The 19,044-nt window shown below is 61.8% G+C and overlaps 2 protein-coding genes across 2 annotated transcripts; one reads left to right on the top strand and one right to left on the bottom strand.

Moving 5' to 3' along the window:
- Positions 1-5,086: 5,086 nt before the first annotated feature.
- CDK5R2 (cyclin dependent kinase 5 regulatory subunit 2) lies at positions 5,087-6,043 on the top strand. The gene has a single exon (XM_054210076.1). The coding sequence runs from the start codon at positions 5,087-5,089 to the stop codon at positions 6,041-6,043; it is 957 nt and encodes a 318-aa protein (XP_054066051.1).
- Positions 6,044-13,498: 7,455 nt separating this feature from the next.
- FEV (FEV transcription factor, ETS family member) lies at positions 13,499-18,729 on the bottom strand. Its single transcript, XM_054208106.1, has 3 exons — positions 18,717-18,729; positions 17,631-17,756; positions 13,499-15,148 (listed from the first exon to the last, which is right to left on the bottom strand). The coding sequence occupies exons 1-3, from the start codon at positions 18,727-18,729 to the stop codon at positions 14,637-14,639; spliced, it is 651 nt and encodes a 216-aa protein (XP_054064081.1). The 3' UTR covers positions 13,499-14,636.
- Between the last annotated feature and the right edge of the window lie 315 nt (positions 18,730-19,044).

A 19,044-nucleotide genomic window follows, 5' to 3' on the forward strand; every position in this document is an offset into this window, starting at 1 on the left:
GAGCCCCCCCCCCCTCCCACCCGACCCCCGGATCCACCACCCCGCCCGCCCGGGCAGCGCAGGGGCTGGCACAGCTCCGCCTCCCCACTTTAGAGGGTCGGGCTCAGGGACCACCCGCCGCCTCCCCGTGCTCCTAACAGAGCCCTAATTGTCTGCAGGGGGGATAATCAGCCCCATTAGCCTCTGCCAGCCTGTGGCTGTGTGGGTTTCCTCCTGCCACAAGAGCGCATGGATGTGCTAGCAGGCGTTTAAGCAGCCCGTGGCTATGCTTGGGACTTCCCAGTTATACCCTCCTGTCCCACTCAGACATAACACCTTCTTCCCTTAAGGGCTTTAATGGCAACAGTCCTGGGAGGGATGTGGGCTGTGAGTACGGCGTCAGCAGCAAGCCCTATCCTTGCCCTCATGCCAGCGAGGGATACTTCCCTCCCCACCAGAAGCCGGGGGCTGCCCAGTGCCAGGACCCCTCTCTCAGCCCAGGGATCAGGAAGCAGACATGTGTTTCCATGTCGATTCAAGGCCTGGCTCTGCCTTGCACAGTTTCCACCCAGAGGAGCTGTGTTTCTCCAGCTCTCCAAGGCATTCCCAGCACCGCCATTTGGCAAATGGCAGGACAAAAATAGCTTCTCTCCAGGGGCTGCAACAGGGCTGCTTGCCTTGGCTGTGCTCTGCTCCGCTCCGCTGTGTGAAACCAGGGCTGACCTCGGAGCAGGGATGGCACAAGCTCCTCCAGCCATCTTAGGTAGGCACTGCCGCCACCCTGGGCCACACTAAGGGAGTATCACAGGGTAAGCACGGATCAGCTTCTGTGTCTGTGGAGCCACAGCTGTAGCCCCTCTCCCTTGAGAACTGGGAAGGGGAAAGATGGAGGGGGACCAGGGATGAAGAAGGGAGAGGTGGCTGGGCTGGGGCACTCGGAAGCACGAGCAGGTTTCTCCTCCCTGGGCGCTGCAGACAACTTGCCAGCCAGGTCCCCTGGGGCATCCCAGCCCCAGGGCTCCCAGCTCAGGCTGGAGCTCTGCCAGAGGTTGTCTACCTGCTGTACAGGCTTGGGAGAGGGAGCACCAGGGCTGTCAGACCTGCTCACTGGGAGATGTACCAAGGCTGTGAGCTCTGTCTCCATGGGTAAAGCAGCTCAGTGCAGGAGCTGGCTGGCCAGCCGCTGCCAGGGAGACAGTCCTTTTCCCTGCCTGTCTTTGCCAGTGCAGACAGACCACGGCACAGCAAGTGAGCTATTAAAGAACAGCTCCAGCCAGCCAGCAAACACGAGCTCATTCATCATCCTGGAGCAGGCAGGGGGATGTGCCAGCTGCTTTCAGCCAGCACCCCTCACAAAGCCCATGCCCAATAGCTCGGCAGCCTGGAGGGGAGATGGGATCAGACTAGGGGGTCCAGGACCCTCCAAAATACCTTTTCACATCCTGGGGGTGCTGGGAGAGCTGTCCTGCCCCAGGCTGGGAGCTTGTGCGTTTCTGAGCCACAGCCCCAAGCACGGCAGCATCATGCAGAGACAGCTTGGAGGGGATGCGAGGGTTGGCGTGGGCTTCACTAAGGCCTGACCTGACCCCACGTTCCCACCTGCAGCAGGCAGGCAGAGCCACACAGCTCTGTGCAGCGGGAGGTTGGACTCAGGTGGAGCAGAGCAGGACACTGGCTGCCAGGCACCTACAGTGAACGGCGTGGTTCCTGCAGGTCACCAGCTCTTTTAGAGCCTTTGCACAGCACTGCCCGGTTTTACCCCTGCTTCTCTGCCCTGGTGCTGCTGTCTCCCTGCCTGTCTCCATCTCTGGAGCCCAGCCAGCTGCGCTGGGTACCAGGGTGCCCCAACTCGCCATCTGGAACACCCCTGATTCAGGACAGACATACCCCTTTACACCGCCCAAATTAGGAGCCTGGACAAGCAAACCATCCTTTTGTTGGTGCTAGCACAGAGCTGATGTATGCGTTGTCCTGGCCAGAGTAACCCTTAGTAGCAGGGGATCTGTGTATGCCAACAGTGTCCCAGTAAAGCCACACCACGAGCAACTGAAGATTTGGCCAAGGGCAGAAGCCTGAGAGCAGCTTTGAGACTGACAGTGCCTGGAGTCCTACTCCATTCCTCCCCTACATCCAAGGGCATGCCATTCCAACTGTCTGGGGTAGGAACCCCAATTCCCTGGGGAAGGGAAATACTGCCCTCCCCTCATGGTTTGTGCCTTTCCCTGCCAACTCACCATTTACAAAGGAAATGCCAAGCAGAGATGGCTCCAAGGATGTAGCTTGTGCTATATCATTGCCTGCCAGCCTCAGGGCTGGAGCCTGAAGAATAAAACCGAAGAGGGGGGAAAAGATCCTCCTCTTTCACGTGGAAGAGCAGCTGCCTCCCAAGTAAGCTGCAAAGCAGCTTCTTTACCTGCATAAGAAACATCCTGCTGTTCTTGTAGGGCTTGGGTAATTCCCTAGTGCTTGCAGGAAGCCCTTGCTGCTGCCAGCGGTGCTGGCTTGGGGAAGGAATGTGGGCTCACTGACTTCCTCTGCGCTGGAGAGGTAGCAAAGGGACACAGGCAGCTGCAGGCAAGAAGGGAATATCTGTCCCTGGAGCTCTTCTACTGCTCATAGATGAGGCCTCAAGCTGCATCACTGAACAGTCCTGGGCTGGATTTTTAAACAGGCTTCAGCCAAATCTCCCCTCCTAGGGGTGGCCGGAGGTGCGCACGCACTGAGCTGCTTGGTGCTGGTAACTGCAAGCTCAGCTGGGAAGGGCCAGGGAGCTCTCTCTGCCCTGGTCCTCTGTATAAAAGGCTGCAAAACCCAGCTCATGTCTGCCGAACACAAATAGCCCTTCTTAATGAGTTCGGGGAAGCCAATTTGGGAGAGCTCACACAGGGCGGGGGTGGCTTCATGTGTTCCAGATGGAGCAATCTGAGAGCAATTTTGCTCTGGCAGGAGCAAGCAATATGCGGGAAGATCTCTGCTGCCTCACCTGCAAAATTCAGCTGTGGGTTTCTGATGAGACCATGTTTGAGCACCAAAAAAATCAGTCCATCGTCAAACATGAAAACAAAGCAAAGACCACAGGCTCCTCATCCCCTCCCTAGGGCTCCTCCATCTTTTTGGCTGGGTTGAAGCCAGCTCTGTATATCTAAAGGTGCTGACTTAATCGTCGGCAGAAACCTTGTCCTGATTTTCTTCCTCTGTATTTGTACCCCTTTACCAAACCCACCTGGTTACCTCAGCCCAGCCTAAGCTGGCCTTGGGTAGATGATGCTGGTCCAGATCCACTTTGATTCTGGCCACTCCCAAAGCAAACCCCTGTGTCTGGGGCTCTGTGTGCACATGGGCATGTTCTTTGCAGGTCTCGCTGCAGCCTCCTGCAAGGAAACAGCAGACTTGGCTGGCCAGAGCATGGGATACGGGGGAATGGGAGTTTGCCCCTCTTCCCTGCCATAGAGTTGAGGGCACAGCTTCTGCCCTGCCCCCAGCTGTGGCATGTCAGCCCGAGGCATCGGGAGGCCCAGCTGGAAGCCTGAAACCCGTCTCTGAGCCTGCGCTTTCATTGCAAACACCTCCAGCAGCAGCAGTGCAGGAGGAAGCGGGGTGGAGAGGGGGGGGGCTGGTTTAGCTCCTCCCGGTTGATAATTCATTACCGCCTGTTAGCCCGGATCCATCCGGCAGCAGCTACATCCTGGCACCGACATGTGTTCATTTCACACATAAAATGCTATATAAAAATGCATCATTGAGACATTCTCCCTGAAACCTTTCCCAGCTGCCTCTCCTGGCGCTTTATATGCAGGAGCAGTCCCAGCAATTGGGGCGTTTTCTTCCTAATGGATGCCTGGCACCTGCTGTAGCAATCAGAGCGGCAGGATCCGTCCTCCAGCTCATGAGAAATACAAGGGGGGGGTCTTCCTGCAAGGGGCAGGGAGGCAGCAAGCAGAGAGAGCAGGTTTCATCCATGGCGTGCTCAGATCCGGAGAGGGAGAAGCAGCCTGCATGCACATGGCTGGTTTATCGCATACCGTTTTGCAATGATGCAGAAGTGCAACATCTCTTCCCTCCTCCCCCGAGTCCTCTGGGCAGCAGGGCTGGCTGGTCTTGCCTTGGGGACCCAGAGGAGGCCCTGTCCCCTTTCTGCAAGGTCCCTGACTTTGGCCTGATGCTGGTGACTGTTAGCGTGGTGGTAAATCTCCCCTCCAGAGCTGAGCGGGAAGTGGGAGGAGGGGGGGGGGACCCAGTGCTCACACAGCAGGTGCTGGTGGGGCTCCCCCCCCCAGGCTGAGTGCTGCCTGACTTGCTGCAGAGCTGTGCCCAGGGTCAGGCTGGTTCTCTGGAGAGCTGGGGGTCTCCTACCAAGCCTAGCCCGTTCATGGTAGCTGTTGAGTCACAGCCAGCCTTTCCCCAGCCCCAAGCCTTCTCCTGCTGCTCCCCCAGCACACCCTCACACGTTCTTATTCTTCATCTCTCCTCTGGCATTGCCCAGGGCTTTTCTTCCCTACTGTGTCTCCCTAGCACCATTTGGGGGGTGTGGGGGGGTGGTGGTGCTGGTCTGGGAAGGTTCATCCTTCACCTCGTAGGTAGAATACAGAGCAGGACCCAGTGGAGAGCGGCCAAGTTCAGAAGACCCCCCCAGACCCTTCCTGTGCCCCTTGTCCTCTATGCTCCCCCCACCCCGCGCTGGGCCCTGCCGCCTCCCCACGTCCCTAAAACAGATGACTGAGGGGCTGGGACAGCATCGCCGAGTCGCAGCCCCACCGCACCGGCGGGGAGCACGGGGTGAGCCCCACCATGGCTGAAGGTCACGCCGGGGCGGCCGCCGCCCGGCAGAGCCGCGCCGGGCTCCCCCCCGCACCGCCGCCGCCGCCCACCGGCGATGGGGCGGGCCGCACCGGGGACTCGTGCGGCGGCGATTGGCTGTCGGCGGGGAGGCGGGGAGCGGCGGGGCCGCGGCTGGCTGCAGCGGCGGGCGCGGAGCCCAGAGCGGGCGCGGCGGAGCATCCTCGGGCACCGCGGCCCCGGTGCGGGCCGCCCTCCCCCGCAGCCCCCGGCCTCCTATGGGCGGTGCCGGCGTCCCGGCCCCCGCACGCCCGTCCCGCTCGGTGTTAGCATGGGCACGGTGCTCTCCCTCTCCCCCGCCGCCTCCTCGGGCAAGGGCGGCGGCGGCGGGGGGCTGCTGGGCGACAAGGCGCCGGGAAGGGTGCCGGGCAAGGGCGAGAGCCGGCTGAAGCGCCCCAGCGTGCTCATCTCGGCGCTCACCTGGAAGCGGCTGGTGGCCGCCTCGGCCAAGAAGAAAAAGAGCACCAAGAAGGTGACGCCGAAGCCCGGTGGCGGGGCCCCGGGGGGGGCCCCGGGCCAGCCTGACCCGCTGGTGGTGCAGCGCAACCGCGAGAACTTGCGCAAGTCGGTGGTGGGGCCGGCCGACGGTGCCAAGCAGGGCCCGCTGGCCGTGCCGGTGCCCACCGTGCCCTCGGCGCCGCAGGAGCTGCACCCGGGCTCCGGCGGGGGCAAACCGCCACCGCCGCCGGCCGGCAGCCGGCCCCCGGGCTCCCCGCGCCGGGTGGTGGTGCAGGCGTCCACCGGCGAGCTGCTGCGCTGCTTGGGGGACTTCGTGTGCCGTCGCTGCTACCGGCTGAAGGAGCTGAGCCCCGGCGAGCTCATCTCCTGGTTCCGCAGCGTGGACCGCTCGCTGCTCCTGCAGGGCTGGCAGGACCAGGGCTTCATCACCCCGGCCAACCTGGTGTTCGTCTACCTGCTGTGCCGGGAAGCGCTGCGGGGAGAAGACATCGGGAGCCAGGCCGAGCTGCAGGCCGCCTTCCTCACCTGCCTCTATCTCGCCTACTCCTACATGGGCAACGAGATCTCCTACCCGCTCAAGCCCTTCCTGGTGGAGGGCGACAAGGGGCGCTTCTGGGAGCGCTGCCTGGGCATCATCCAGCGCCTCAGCGCCAAGATGCTGCGAATCAACGCGGACCCGCACTACTTCACGCAACTCTTCCAGGACCTCAAGAGCGAGGGCGAGGGCGGAGACGGGTCCAAGCACTGGACGATCAGCCTGGATCGCTAAGGGAGGTACCGGGCCCCCCGGCGCCGGGGGCGGAAGGGGCCGCGCACCGAAGGGCGGGGAAGGCGAAGGACTGCCGGATCCCCCCACCCCGCCCCGCTCCCCCCGCATCCTCCTCGCCTTCCCCCGTCCACGGAGACGCTGCCTTGGACCCTCAATGCTCCGGATCCGGCGGCTCCCCCCTACCCCCCCCCCTTCCGACCCCAGCGGGGGGCTGCGGTCCGGGACACCGAGACGGCGGAGAAGACCGGAGGGGGGAGGGAGGGGGGATGTGTGTCCCCTCCCGCCTGCGCGATGGGGAGGCGGGGGGAAAGGCTGCCGAGGAACGGATGCTCCTGGATGCGTTTTCTCTAGAAAAAAAAAAAAATGGGGGGGGGAATGGAGCTGGGGGTCGGGGGCAGGACGGTGCGGGGGGGTCTGCTGGGTGCTGCGGTGCATGTGAAGGAACCCGCCCCCCCCCAAGCCGCGGGCAGAGCCGGGCGCCGGAGCTGTCCGTGGTGCTGGAGCCGCCGCGGCTGAGGAGACAAAGGCGGGGGGGGGGGGCGGGCAAGGCCGGGGGGGCCGCGGGCTTTCGTGTTGAGGGCGCTGCCTCCTCCCCCCCGCCCCTCCCCGCGTGGGAGACATGCCCCCGCTCCCCCCATCCCCAGGCATGGGCGACGCTACCCCTCACCCCCCGGGAGCCGCCCGCATGCCCCTTTGTTCGAGCCGCTGGGGGGGGGGGCACCCCTTCTCCCCGTGGGTAACATTCCCCCTCCACCGCGGTGCACCCCCCGAATCGGGGTGCTGGTGGGGTGAGCGTCGTTCCCCCCACACCTTGGCTTTCTGCGGGGAAAGGGGTCTGTGCCAGAGGAGGCCCAGGGAGCCCGGGGGGAAGGGGCCTGCTATGGCGGGGCGGGGGGGGTCCCCTCTCCTCTTGCTTTGCTTCACTGGAGAATAAAGAGGCGGCCTGGACGGGCCTGGTGGTGGCTCCCTGGACTTGCTGGGCTGTGGGGTGCAAGGGGATTGGGGGGGGCACGCCAAGATACCAGTCGTGCCCCCTTCTCCTCCCCAAGAGGGACTGGGGGGGGATGGTTCTCAGAGGGGGTTTTATTCCCCGGTAGGAGTTGGGGGTCAGAATTTCACCCCAGTTTGTTGCGCCCGAGGCGAGTCCTGGTCCACCTGAGTGTCCCTTGGCTCCCTGTGAGCTCTCCTGGTCTCCTCCATTCCAGATGGAAATGCCTGATGCCTGTCTGCCGCATTGAATTTAACTAGGATTCCACAGCCCATGTCACCTCCTCTTTTTTTTTTTTTCTTTTTTTTTTCTCCCCTTCCCCTAAAGCTACCCCCTCTCACCTCCTTCCCCCCTGTCTCTGCTCTGCAGAGCTGGGCTCCCTTCCCCGGCAGCAGCAGGCTGTGGGAGCTGTGTTGCTAGCCCAGTTACCAGCCTTGTGCTTCTGCAGACCCCCAAGGGAGAGGGGTGGAGAAGGGGAAGGCTTTGCCTTTCTCATGGCTGGTTGCTATGCTTCAGGCTACTGAATTTGACGGGGCTTCTGTAGCAGGATCCACAGCACACGTTCTCCGATCGGGGTCTGCATCCAGTGCTTCCCCAGCCGCCCTGAGCCAGGCACTTGGGCTCCCCTCAGCTGGGAAGAGCTGTGCTGGCTCTGCAGGTCATGGAGGGTAAGCTGGATTCTCTCTACCTTTGTGTGCATCAGCAGAGCTGCTAATTAGGCCCAATCTGGCTCATTCAGGCAAAGCTGTGCCGCCAGGAAGACAGCACAGATGTCCCTGTGACGGGGGGTGACCTGGCAGGGTGCTGTGCAAGGCTTTTCTGTGGCTGCGTAAACCCACCGAGACCTGTGTTGCTCCCTTCCTCCCTGTCCCGAATGGGTGCTCTTCTCCCTGCCTTTAGGTTGACATTCATGTGACCTTGTGGTGAGCTGCCTGAGCCAAAATGTACTCATGACCCACCCCAAATTTGGCCATATCCATGTCTCGTGCTGGGGAAGGTAGCAGCTCTGACTTAAACAGGGGTGGAATTGGACCCTTAGAGACACTCTCAGGGTCCTTCCAGCCTCAAGCCCCAGCTTTTTAAAATGCTTCCAGCTGCAGCGAGGCCATGTCCTTCCCCTCCTCCCTTGTGTTTCATTGATTAAGAGTGCTAGGCCTCATTGGGGGATTTAGGAAGAGCTAATTGCAGACTGGTAATTGAAGACAGCTTGGAGTCTCTGGAAATGTCAAGGAATGAGAGACGAGCTTAGATGCTCCCGTGCATTTAAATATGCATCGTCGGCTCAGCCAGAGCCTTACTGAGGGGAGACATGTCTGGCTTTCCCTCCCCCAGAGGACCTTGTACAGCTGCTGGGGGGAGTGGAGCAGGGGGAGCATTAGCCTTACCTTGCCTGGGAGCCTCCTGCTTCCCCCAACGCAAAGGCGGGGGGGATGACACAAGCACGGGGGGGGTTACTGAGGGTGGGAATCCTCAGACAGGTTTAGCAGCTTGGCATTTTCCCCTCTCAAAAGCTGTCTGCTTTAACTTGCCAGACCCCAGTGCTGCTGCATGATACCATGGGGGTCTGGTCTCAGGAGCCAGCTATGGGGCAGCAGGAAGGGAATGGATAGAGCTTGTCCCCAAGCTTGTGACCCCTGCAGCCCCCCGATGCCTCCCAAGGAGCAGTGAGGGGCTGAGACCCTCTTGGGAGAGGCTGAGAAGCCCCCCCTCACTGCCAGCCGCAGAGCCCAGCAGTGTCTGGGGTTGCAGGGATGGGAGATTTACATGGGATTTGGGGCTCAGAGGCAGAGCAGCAGGGCCAAGTCAGGGATCCATCACCACTGGGCCTTGGTGAAGGATCGCAGCTCTTCCCTAGTTTGAAATTCCTCCAGCAGCAACACGTCTCCTCTCTGTCCCTCACAGCGGATGCTCCGTCTGCTCCACCCCACCTTGCAGCAGGGAAGGTGGGCACCAGCTGTATGGTGCAGCCGAAAGTGTTTTCAGCCCCTCCTGCCCCAGGGAGGTCTCTTCTTAGGCCGTGGCATCCTTCTTTTGCTCTTCAAGGGTGCGTGGGGCTGCTGGAGGCTCCCTGGGTGGTAGTGGGTCCCCGGAGTGTATAGTCACCCATGAAAGGGGGGTTTCTGCCCAGAGCTCGTGGAGCAACAGCTCTCTGGGACTCCCCTTGCCCCGCTGCTCTGTCTGTAGAGCAAAATCCATGCACTGGATGTGCCGTCCATGGCACTGGGACATGGAGGAGTGATGGGCGGCTGGAGCAGCCAGCCTGGCAAGCCATGCCTCCTCCTGCCGGACAAACAGCGGGGAAGCTCTTAAGAGTTGGCAGCATCCCCCAGAGTGACTCGGAGATGCTTTGTGGGGAGGAAACAGCTCCAGATGATGCAGACCCAGCGCCCACGTAGCTGGTGAAGGACCTGTCTCAGCCCAGCTTTCTGCGCAAGCCCTTCTCTGTTCGTCTGCGGGGATGATGGATAACATGTTCTTCAAGGCAGATGGAAGTGGGAGGTCTCTCTTCTGCCTCTGTGGGAGCTACTCGGACGCTGGCTCCATTGCAGCTTCGGGCTGGTGCTGCTCTGCTGAATTGGGGATGGCTTGTGGGTGCGGGTTTCTGGTCCCCTCCCTGCTCCATGGCACTTTGGTCACAACTGGCATGTCTAGGGGGAAGAAGGGGACAAGGTGACCTAGGGAGGTGGCAGCAAATGGCAAAGAGAGCATGAGAGGTCCTAAACTAAATTGGCTGATGAGGTATGTGTACCCAGGGAGGGGCAGGACAGCCACCACTGGGTCTCAGCTGAGGGGGGACGCATCCAGGCTGGGGTGGGAACCTGCAACAGGCTTTGAGCTCTGCCTGTGCCCAGGGTGGCCCAGTGGCAGGCATGAGACCAAGGGAGGTGGGACAGCAGCCAGTTTTGTCCCTGCTGTAGCCAAAACATGGCCTGTGATGTTGCCTGGCTGGTGGTATGGGACTGAGGAGCACAGACTGGGGACAGCTCTGTGCCAGGAAGCTGGGGCAGGTGGAGAAGGGGAACTAGATGCCCTGGAGCCCTGCTGTGATGGTTCATCCTTCTGCCATGGAGACTGGCAGAGAGGAGGGCCAGATGGGGGCATTACCTCCAGTCCACAGAGAGCTGAGCATGGAGGTTACCTTGTGCTGTGTCCCCTGCCTGTCTCATGGTCCTGTGTCACCCCTGAGGACTATGCTTCTTGGGGGACAGCCAGGCAGCACCAAGCTGTGGTGTGGGGCAGTTGTGGGGAGCCTGCCCCAGGGATTGAGTGCCCTCTGGGCTGGACTAGGTGCTGCTCCCTCATCAAAAGTCCTGTATTAGAGTGTAATCTGGCATTAGTGCATTAATCCAGTACTCCCTGCTGCCCAGCCCCTGCCCTCAGCAGAGTCCAGCCCAAGGTCTCAGTGTCCAGCTGGGCAGGAGCAGCACAAGGACACCAGAGCATCCCTGTGTCTGGGGAGGGCAGTGAGCAGGGAAGTAACCGAAAGTGCACAAAGCTCCCCCAAGGAGCATCCAGGACCTGGGGGAAGAGAAGTCCAGGCCAGGGGGGTTTACGGTGACAGTACGGCCCCAGCCCCGAGAACGTTGGCAAGGGAGAAAGCAGCATCTTTTGGAAGCATCATTCCTTGGAAGGGTTTCATGTGGGGTTTCAGAGCCCGACTGCCTGCACCTGTGGGCTCTGCCTGAGCCACGCTAAGTCACGAAGCGCTTTGCAGGGAGCCAGGCCAAGGGAAGGTGGCGTCTGGAGAGAGGATGTGAGTCAGCAGCTTGGGGGTGGGGGGACCGAGCCGAGGAGCTAGCGCAGCCAGGATGCAAAGAGGAAGAAATAGGTGGGAATTGGGAGAGCTGGAGGGGGAGCAAGGGTGGGCAGGGAGGCAGGTCTCATCCCCCAGGGCAGATGTGACCTGGCTGTGCTGTGAAGGCTCTTCCCAGTGTGAGAAATGAAGCAAGTGGTGAAGCGGCTCTGCTAAAATAGGAGAGGGGCTACTCCGTTCCCCCTCTGATCACTTACTGTGGGGCTGGGAGGCTTTGGGGGAGTTGGAGGAGTCCTCCCACAATCCTGGCAAGAGGCTGAGGTCAGGGCTCAATCCTGCCCTCTTGCTGGCTAAACAGAGCCAGACCTAAGGATTTTAATGTGTTTTTTTTTAAGTAGGAAAAAAAACCTTCTGCCTTTAATCACAGGCAGCAGAAGAAGCTGCCAGGCCGTGTGCTTTGCTCCCGCGTTCTCAGCACAGGCTGAGGCCCTTTGGGACCGTGTTCCACCATCTCACCCTGGGCAGGGCACCTGAGGACTCCCCGCCAGGTAGGTCTGGAGCCTGGGGGTGCGCTGGTGCCAGCCACCTTGGACAGGCTCTGCACCCACCTGGTGCATCCTGCTGACAAGGAGGTGGTCCCCCATCAGCCCCCCAGGCTCGGCACCCCCGATCATGGCGAGGGACGAGACGATGCTCTGCCGGGAGCTGTGCCGGTCTCGGCCTCGCTTGTCCATTGGCAGGATTTTGCTGCAGTCTGCTCTGAGCCGGTGGTTTCGGTGACTGAAGAAAGCAGCGCTGCCGGGAGGCTGGGTCAAGTGGGGCTCTGGGGAGGGGGGCGGCTGGGTTGGGTGGGAGGTGATGCTCTGTACCCCACCTCTGGTAAAGTGCAAAATGGGGTGGTGGTGGGGGCTGCTCCCAGTGGGGCCTGGGGATGGGAGCATCTCGAGTTGCCATGGTGACACCAGCTGCATCTTCAGGCAGGCAAGAGCATCTCTGGTGCAGCCCTGCATGGATGTCCTCCACCTTCCCTCCTGGCCCCCTGGCAGGGCTGGTCCCTGGCTTTTGGGGTGCCACTCTGGGGACAGAGCAGGGCAACCGTGACAGGTGAGTTCAGGGCGAAGCAAGCCCTCAGCTGCAGCCTGTTACACTGCGGGTGTGCCGTGGTCCTCCCTCTCCCAAAAAGGTAACTCCCCACTTTCCCCAGCACGACAGGCCTCCGATCCAGCAGAGGCCACAGGCTGCACGGCCAGGAATGAGGAGGAAACTGGACTCACCTGGGCTTCCCTGGTGCAGGCACTGGCAGAGGGACAGGAAGGACAGGAGCGGCATGGCGCGGGGGGGGAGTTACTAGTGACCCACATCCCTTAATCCATGTCCTGCCCTGCGTCACGCAGTTACCTAAGCCCTGAAGCAGACTCCCCTGGCAGGGGAAAGGGCCCCTGCCCTGGCTCTGAGGGAGCCAGCTGTGGCCAGCCCCCCCCCCCCCAATTTTGCCCTTGCAGGGCTAAGTTTGAAGTGGGGGAGGGGGGGGTTGTCTCCAGCCTGTGTGCTGGCTGCTTGGGGGTGACTACTGCTTTCCCCCGCCAGTTCACCTCCTGCGTCCTTGGGGACCAGGCTTTGCAAGGCTCAGGGACACTGGAGGAAGGGACACCCTCCCCTCCCAGGAGGGATCCCCCCAGTCTCCACAGCTCCTTTCCCATACATGGGCTCCCCGCTGGCAGCATCAGCCCTGCCCACCCCGCAGCCTGAGCCCTCCCCAGAGGAGACACTGACATCAGATCCCCCTCCCTTAAGCTGATTAGGGTAGCAAGGACACGTCTGAGCAGATGCCACAAAGGCCATGAGAGTGACCAGACCCTAGAGGAACGCAGAGGGGGCAGCATGGAGCCTCCAGATCTGGGGGCTGCTCTGATCTCAGGGGTGCAGGGAGAGGGGCTGGGGACTGGCCACCCCCTCCACGGACTGGATAATTGCACGGCACCCCCTACACAGCCGGTCTGATCCCTGCCATAAGCCTGGCTCCCAGCCCTGGCAACCTGGACCCCGATGGGGGTGGGATGGGGAACACAGCCCCAACGGGGTGGGGGCAGGCAGAGGGAAGCTTCTGAGTCCACACCAGCAACTGTAGGCACCAGTGGGTCCGTGGACTTGTTCCTGAAGCCAGACAAGCAGTACTTCACTCTTCACCCCTGCATCAATGTCACAAGTAAGCCTGGCCCCATGGCTCGGGATCTCCCCGCTGCTGGCACAGCTCAGCCCAGCAGAGACACCTGCTGCAGGATCAGACCATGCTGCACACAGTGCATTGCTCTGAGCTGGTTGTACAGGGCTCTGTGGGTCACAAGAGATGTGGCTCCTGTCATCCCACATTCCCCTTGATGATGGCAGGGTGGCAGACATCACGCCAGGCCAACTGCATCTTCTCTTTGCCTCTGGCTGCCACATCCCCTTGCCAGCCTGTGAACAGGGTATGTGGTTGCCCTGGAGGGGTGTTTCAAGAAGCCCAGAGGTTTCCAGCTCTGGCCTGTCTCCTGGTGGCTGCAAGAACCAGAGGTGATGCCTGGAGGAAAGGTGATGCAGCAGGGTAGCTGCATCCTCCCCATCCCAGCCCTGCGGGTGCTCTGGCTTGGATAGGAGGGGGTTTGCTGGGTGGTTTCCCCTCTCACCAGCCCCCTGCAGACACGAGAGGACACAGTTCACAGCACCTCTCTGTTTTATTGAAGACCAATCCCGCCCCCCAGCCAGTGCAGAACCAAGCACACCCAGCTCTTCTGCATCCACTGGGCCAATGTCCTCCTTCGGAGGATGGGGGTACCTCCCTGGACCTGGGGGGAGAGACCCAGGGCTGCCCCTCAGTGCTTGGGGCTCCCAGCCCTGCTGTCGTCCTTCCTCCTGCTGCACTTCCCACCAAGCCTTGTCTTGGGGGCAGTCCCCACCCATGGAGGGTGTCCCACCAAACCCTGCGTGCGAGGTGCAAAAGCCACAGTAAAACTGGAGCATTAAACTTGGAAGTGACCAGCAGGACGTGGGCTCCTGTGCAGGGTGTTGGGGACTGTCCCACTCTGTGGTGTGGTCCTCGGGCAGTGGGGAGAGGGCGGTGTTGCAGGGGCCAGGCTCTGCTCCCTCCAAGCTCTGGCCTTGCCCTGAGGGCTGGCAGTGCCCTCTACACCTGCCCCTCGTATCTCCAACCCCAGAGCCCTCCCTGGGCAGGACTTAACCCATGCAGGGCCCCTGCTCTCCAGAGCAAGGCTTCTCCTGGGGTCTGGAGGAGGCCACCATCAACAGGAGGTGAAGGAGGGATGGAGGAAAGGAATGGTTTGGAGACCAAAGGAAGGCTTTGGGGGACCGAAGAGCAGCAAGGAGGGTCCCCTTTCCCTGCCCCTGCCCAGTGGGACCCTCAGCCCAGGACACAGCTGCCCTGGGGTCCTAGCTCCTGACTCCTCTCTGCAGGGAGAGGGAAGGGCAGGCACAGGCTGGGGGCAGAGCTAAGGATGTTCATGGGGTGGGCAGCATGTTGCAAAGGAAAGGGGGGGACGGTCCCTGCCAGGAGGAGAGCCCATGGTTTTTACTTCCATTCACACCCTGCTTTAGTTTTCATGTCCATTCCCAGGATCATGGATCCCTCCTCACCCTAAATTTAGATGGCTTCTCTCCTCCAGCCACCCGCATCAGGGAACCAACCCAGCTACCCTGCAAGCACCCCTCGCCCCCCCACAACACCTTCCAAATCTAAAACGGGGCAACTGAGAGCAGAGCACGATCCCACCCTCCCATCCCTCCCTGCTGAGTTCCCCAGCTCCACAGCCCCATGCTGCCAGGGACGGGGAGGTCTGCCTGGCGCGGCCGAGCTTCTAATGGTAATGGTTGTTCATGTTGTTGAGGTGGGAGGCGGCCATGGCACTGAACGGGGCAGAGGGCTGGAGCCCGTGCCCAGGGTAGAGGGATGGGCTGGAGCCAGGCCAGTAGGAGAAGCCGGCTGGTGTCACCCCTGAGGTCATGAGGTTGAGTTTGGAGATGCCCGAGAAGGGCAGCGGGGCCAGGTTGCCCTGAAATTTGTAGAGGGTGTGATCGGGGGCGGCCGGCTGGCACACCTGCGCCAGCCCATGGAAGTCGAACTTGTAGGCGTAGCGCTTGCCATGGACCTTGGTCATGATGTTCTTGTCGTAGTAGTAGCGCAGCGCCCGGCTCAGCTTGTCGTAATTCATGTTGGGTTTGCTCTTCCGCTCGCCCCAGCGCCGCGCCACCTCGTCGGGGTCGATCAGCTTGAACTCCCCGTTCGTGCCTTCCCAGGCAATGCAGTTCAGGTTGGCCCGGTCCGAGAGCAGCTCCAGCAGGAACTGCCACAGCTGGATCTGCCCGCTGCCTGCAAGGCCGGGCCCCGGAGAGGTTAAAGCTCCCTCTCATGACACAAGAAGTGGGGCAGGATGTGCCCCAATCTCCTTGACCACCCCCCTTCCCCCGCTATGTTGCCCCCACCCCATCAGACCCAGGTTTCAGATGCATCTCATTGCATTTTCCCTGCTCTAGAGACACAGAAGATGGTAATGAGGTCATGTCTCCTTTGCAGCATCCCTACCCCATCCTGTCCCCCAAGGAAGAGGAGAAGAGGACACCTCTGCACCTCTGGACAGGGGTAGGAGAGGTCAGAGATCAATGCTGGCTGCAGTAGGTCTGGATCCAGGATCTCCACAGCCCTCCTGCCCTCCTTCATACCCCACTGAAGCTGAATACCTGCTCATTTGCTTTGGTGTGAGGATCTGGCCTGGTTCTTTCATCTGCAGCCCGAAGAAGGAGGTATCTTGGCAAGTGCCCAGATCCATCCCAGCACCAATATTCCCCACTGCCAGCTCTGCTTGAAGCTGGGCTGGTGTCACAGCACAGCCCTTGCCCATCTCTAGGGGCACTGTGCCCTGGAGGGGTGTCTCCATGGTGAGATGAAGTTGGGGTGCAACACTGCTCTGACCTGCACCCCTGGCAGGCGCAGGCAGGTATAGGGAAAGGAGAGACCAGGACAGGGCAGAACCTGCCTGAATCAGGCACCAGTGTTTCTTGTTTCTGGAGGAAAACAATCCTCTCTGAGCCACAGCCATTGCACCCGCAGCTTGCACCGAGGAGCACCCTTGGCAGGTGCCCAAGATGCCCCAGTGCCAGGCTGTGCACACAGAGGAGCCTGGCACACACCTGGACATGCTCATGGTGAGGCACAAGGACAGGCTCCACTGAGTCCAGCCAGAGGTCACGAGAGGAGACAACCACTGGACCTTAGGGTGATGAGCAGTCAGTCCCACCTCTGGGACCCAGCCACTGTGCAGAGCAGCCCTGCACTTACCCAGCCCCCCACCCCACCCCCCCACTCCCTCCCAAGCAGCATCCCCTGCACCTCCCTTCTCCTGACCCCAGCCCTTCGGCACAGGCTCTTCCCAAGGCAGAGGAAGTGTCTTTGCATTTCATCCTCCTCTCTGTGCTCTTCTGCCACTGTTTTGTCTAATGGTGCTTGGATCCCATATAGAGGCTTAGCACCCACGAGCCCTGCAGCAGGAAGTCCCAGAGCTCCACTACGTTTCCCACAAAGAACCACCTTTTCCTGCTTTTTTTGCACCCCCCATTTCATCTGATGCCCCCCAATTCTTGCTCTGGAAGAAGCAGGGAACAGCTGCTCCCCATCCATCCCCATTCCACCAAACCCCAGTCAGAGATCCCAACCCAGGCAGAAGACCACAGATCTTTCCGAAGTATTGTATTTCCAAAACCCCCATCCTGGGACCAAGGAGGGGATCTCTCCTACGTAGGGTACATCCACAGCCCTTGCCTCTTCTCCATCCCTCAGCCCCCATGCTGGGCTCCTGCCCCATGGGGTGCCCCACTCCATGTAAGGAGGGCAGGGAGGTGTTGGGGGTGCAGTGGGGTGGGGTGGCGAGGCTCAGTCCTGCCTGCCGCAGGGTGCTGTGCTGCAGCGAGCGGCAGCTCCCCAAGGAAACCTCCAGGGATGCAAAAAGGTCCTTCTCACCGCAGCGCAGTGCGCAGACTATGGCTCAGGGTGAATCCGCAGTGCAGAGGCGAAAGGTCTCCCCCCAGTCCCAGCTTTGCCCCTGCTCCCACCCCTAAACCAGGGCTCCCCTTGTCCCGCTCAGAGCACGCCCTGGCCCCTGTCTCCTTGCCACATAGGCAAGCTACATGGCCCAAACACCACAGCACTGGCCCCGCAGCTGCCCAATGACCTGTGCTGCTGCACTCCCCATCAGGTTCCAGGCTCTTGACCCATCTTCGGGACCCTGGATGGTTTTCCCTGGATGCATGGCTCCGGCTCCCCGGGGATCCATGATATCCCAGCCGACCCACACTCTGCACGAGCGCCAGCCCTTCATCTGCAGCTCCCTCCCGGTGGTATCTCACCTCATTCCTCTGTTCCCAGGAACGGGTCCCCCGAGCCTGGCTTAGCCCCCCCAGCTCCCGGGCTGGCTGGCAGCTCCCTCCCCGTCGGATGTCCCCGGAGCGCCGGGGGAACGTCGCACCCGCCTGGCCCCATTGCGGGGCTCGGGGGGGACCGGGAGCGCTGGGCACCCCGTTCTCCTCCGACGGCGGCGCCCGGCCGTCGGGGCTCGGCCGCTTTCCCGGTGGGTTTTGGCGGCGGGGTGCTCCCACCCCGAGCCGCCCGCAGCAGCGGGGAGCGGGGCCCGGCGGTCGCCGTGTCCCGGGTGGGTAGTGCCTGGCACACGGACGGGAAGGGGTCCCCGATGGCTGCGGGGGGGACGGGGGGGGATGCCTGTGCCCCGGGAGAGTCCCCGCTCCGGGCGGGCAGGGGGGGAGTGGGGCCGGTCCCGGGGAAGGAGCAGCGGTGCTCTTACCTTTCTGCACGCCCGGACTGAGGGACCCCCACGCCTGGCTCTTGCCGTCTTTGAACAAAGTTTCCCCGACTGGATCTGGGGGGGAAAAAGGGGCGCGGGTGGGAGTGGAGGCGGGGAGGGGGGGGGCTGGAGCCAGGCGGGACCGCGACCCCCCGGCGCCCACCCGCGGGCAGCCTCCCCGCAGCCCCCGGCCGCTCCCCCTCGCCTGCCCCGCCGCCGCGGCGGCGAAGCCAGGAAACGCGTCCAGGAAAAAGGAAATCCGATTTCCGACGGAGCCGGGGAAGCTTTTAAATAGGAATAGAAAATCCCGCGGGCTGGGGTAGGGAGGAGAGAGGGAGAGAGAGAGAGAGGTGCGGGGCAGGGGAGAGGGAGAGGAGGCAGGTGGGGTGGAAGGATGGGTGGCAGGAGCGGTGGGTGGAAAGAAGGACAAGTGGTGGTGTTTGGGGAGCGGACAGCTGGAGAAAGGAGAGACGGATGGATGGATGGATGGATGGATGGATCAATGGATGGATCGATGGGTGGGTGGGTGGAAAGAAGGAAGGAGAGACGGGTGGGTGGATGGAAGGACAGAAGGATGGATGGATGGATGGATGGATGGATAAGAAGGAGGGAAGGATGGGCGAGAGGTGGATGGATGTAAGGAAGGGCAGATAATGGGTAAGGCAATAGAAGAATGGGCTGATGGAAGGGACAGAGGGTAGATGGAGGGGATGGCTGGTAGCCGGGACAGAAAGAGGGACGGAGGGACGGGTGGGTGGGGTGGAAGGATGGATGCAAGCAAAAGGGATGCGTGGGTTGGTGGAAGGATGGGTTGGAAGGACAGAAAGGTGGATGGAGGGATGGAAGGACAGGGGGGCAGTGGGTGGATGAAGGATGGAAGGGAGGACGGGTGTGCGGGCGTGGAAGGAAGGAGGAAGGGATGGCTGGGGAGCTGGAAGGCAGGAAGGGAGGATGGACGGAGGAAGCGGGGAAGGCAGGGTGGGTGCTGGAGGGAGACGGGGCAGAGAAGGGCCCCGGGCAGCGGCGGGGCAGGGCGGGCGGGGGCCGGTGCTGTGCGGAGCAGCGGCCGGGGGGGTCCGCCCGTACCTGGCAGGTACATGTTGAGCAGCAGTGGCACCGCTCCGGCGCCGTGTCTCATGGCAGCTGTGGGGGCGGCCCGCGGGCTGCATGTTTTAATATTCCTGCCCCTATTATTATTATTATTATTCCACTTTATCAGGGAGCAGCTGATGGCGAATAAATGGCAGCGGGACGGGCAGGGGACGGGCAGGGGACGGGGGAGGCGGGGGCGGCGGGGGGGGAGTTTCCAGGCAACTCGCAGGGGCTCGGGGCCCCGGCTCCAGCAATTTCCTCCGCTGTAATTAAAGCGGGCAATGTCCCCCCCTCCCCGCCTCAGCTCTCCCCCCGCTATCGG

This window comes from Rissa tridactyla, chromosome 7 (assembly GCF_028500815.1).
Source record: "Rissa tridactyla isolate bRisTri1 chromosome 7, bRisTri1.patW.cur.20221130, whole genome shotgun sequence".
NCBI lineage: Eukaryota > Metazoa > Chordata > Aves > Charadriiformes > Laridae > Rissa > Rissa tridactyla.

Coding starts and splice junctions, on each gene's coding strand:
- FEV (XM_054208106.1), bottom strand. Junction 15,149..17,630: donor CAGTCCGGGCGTGCAGAAAG/GTAAGAGCACCG, acceptor CCGGCCTTGCAG/GCAGCGGGCAGATCCAGCTG.
- CDK5R2 (XM_054210076.1), top strand. CDS start 5,087: ATGGGCACGGTGCTCTCCCTCTCCCCCGCCGCCTCCTCGGGCAAGGGC.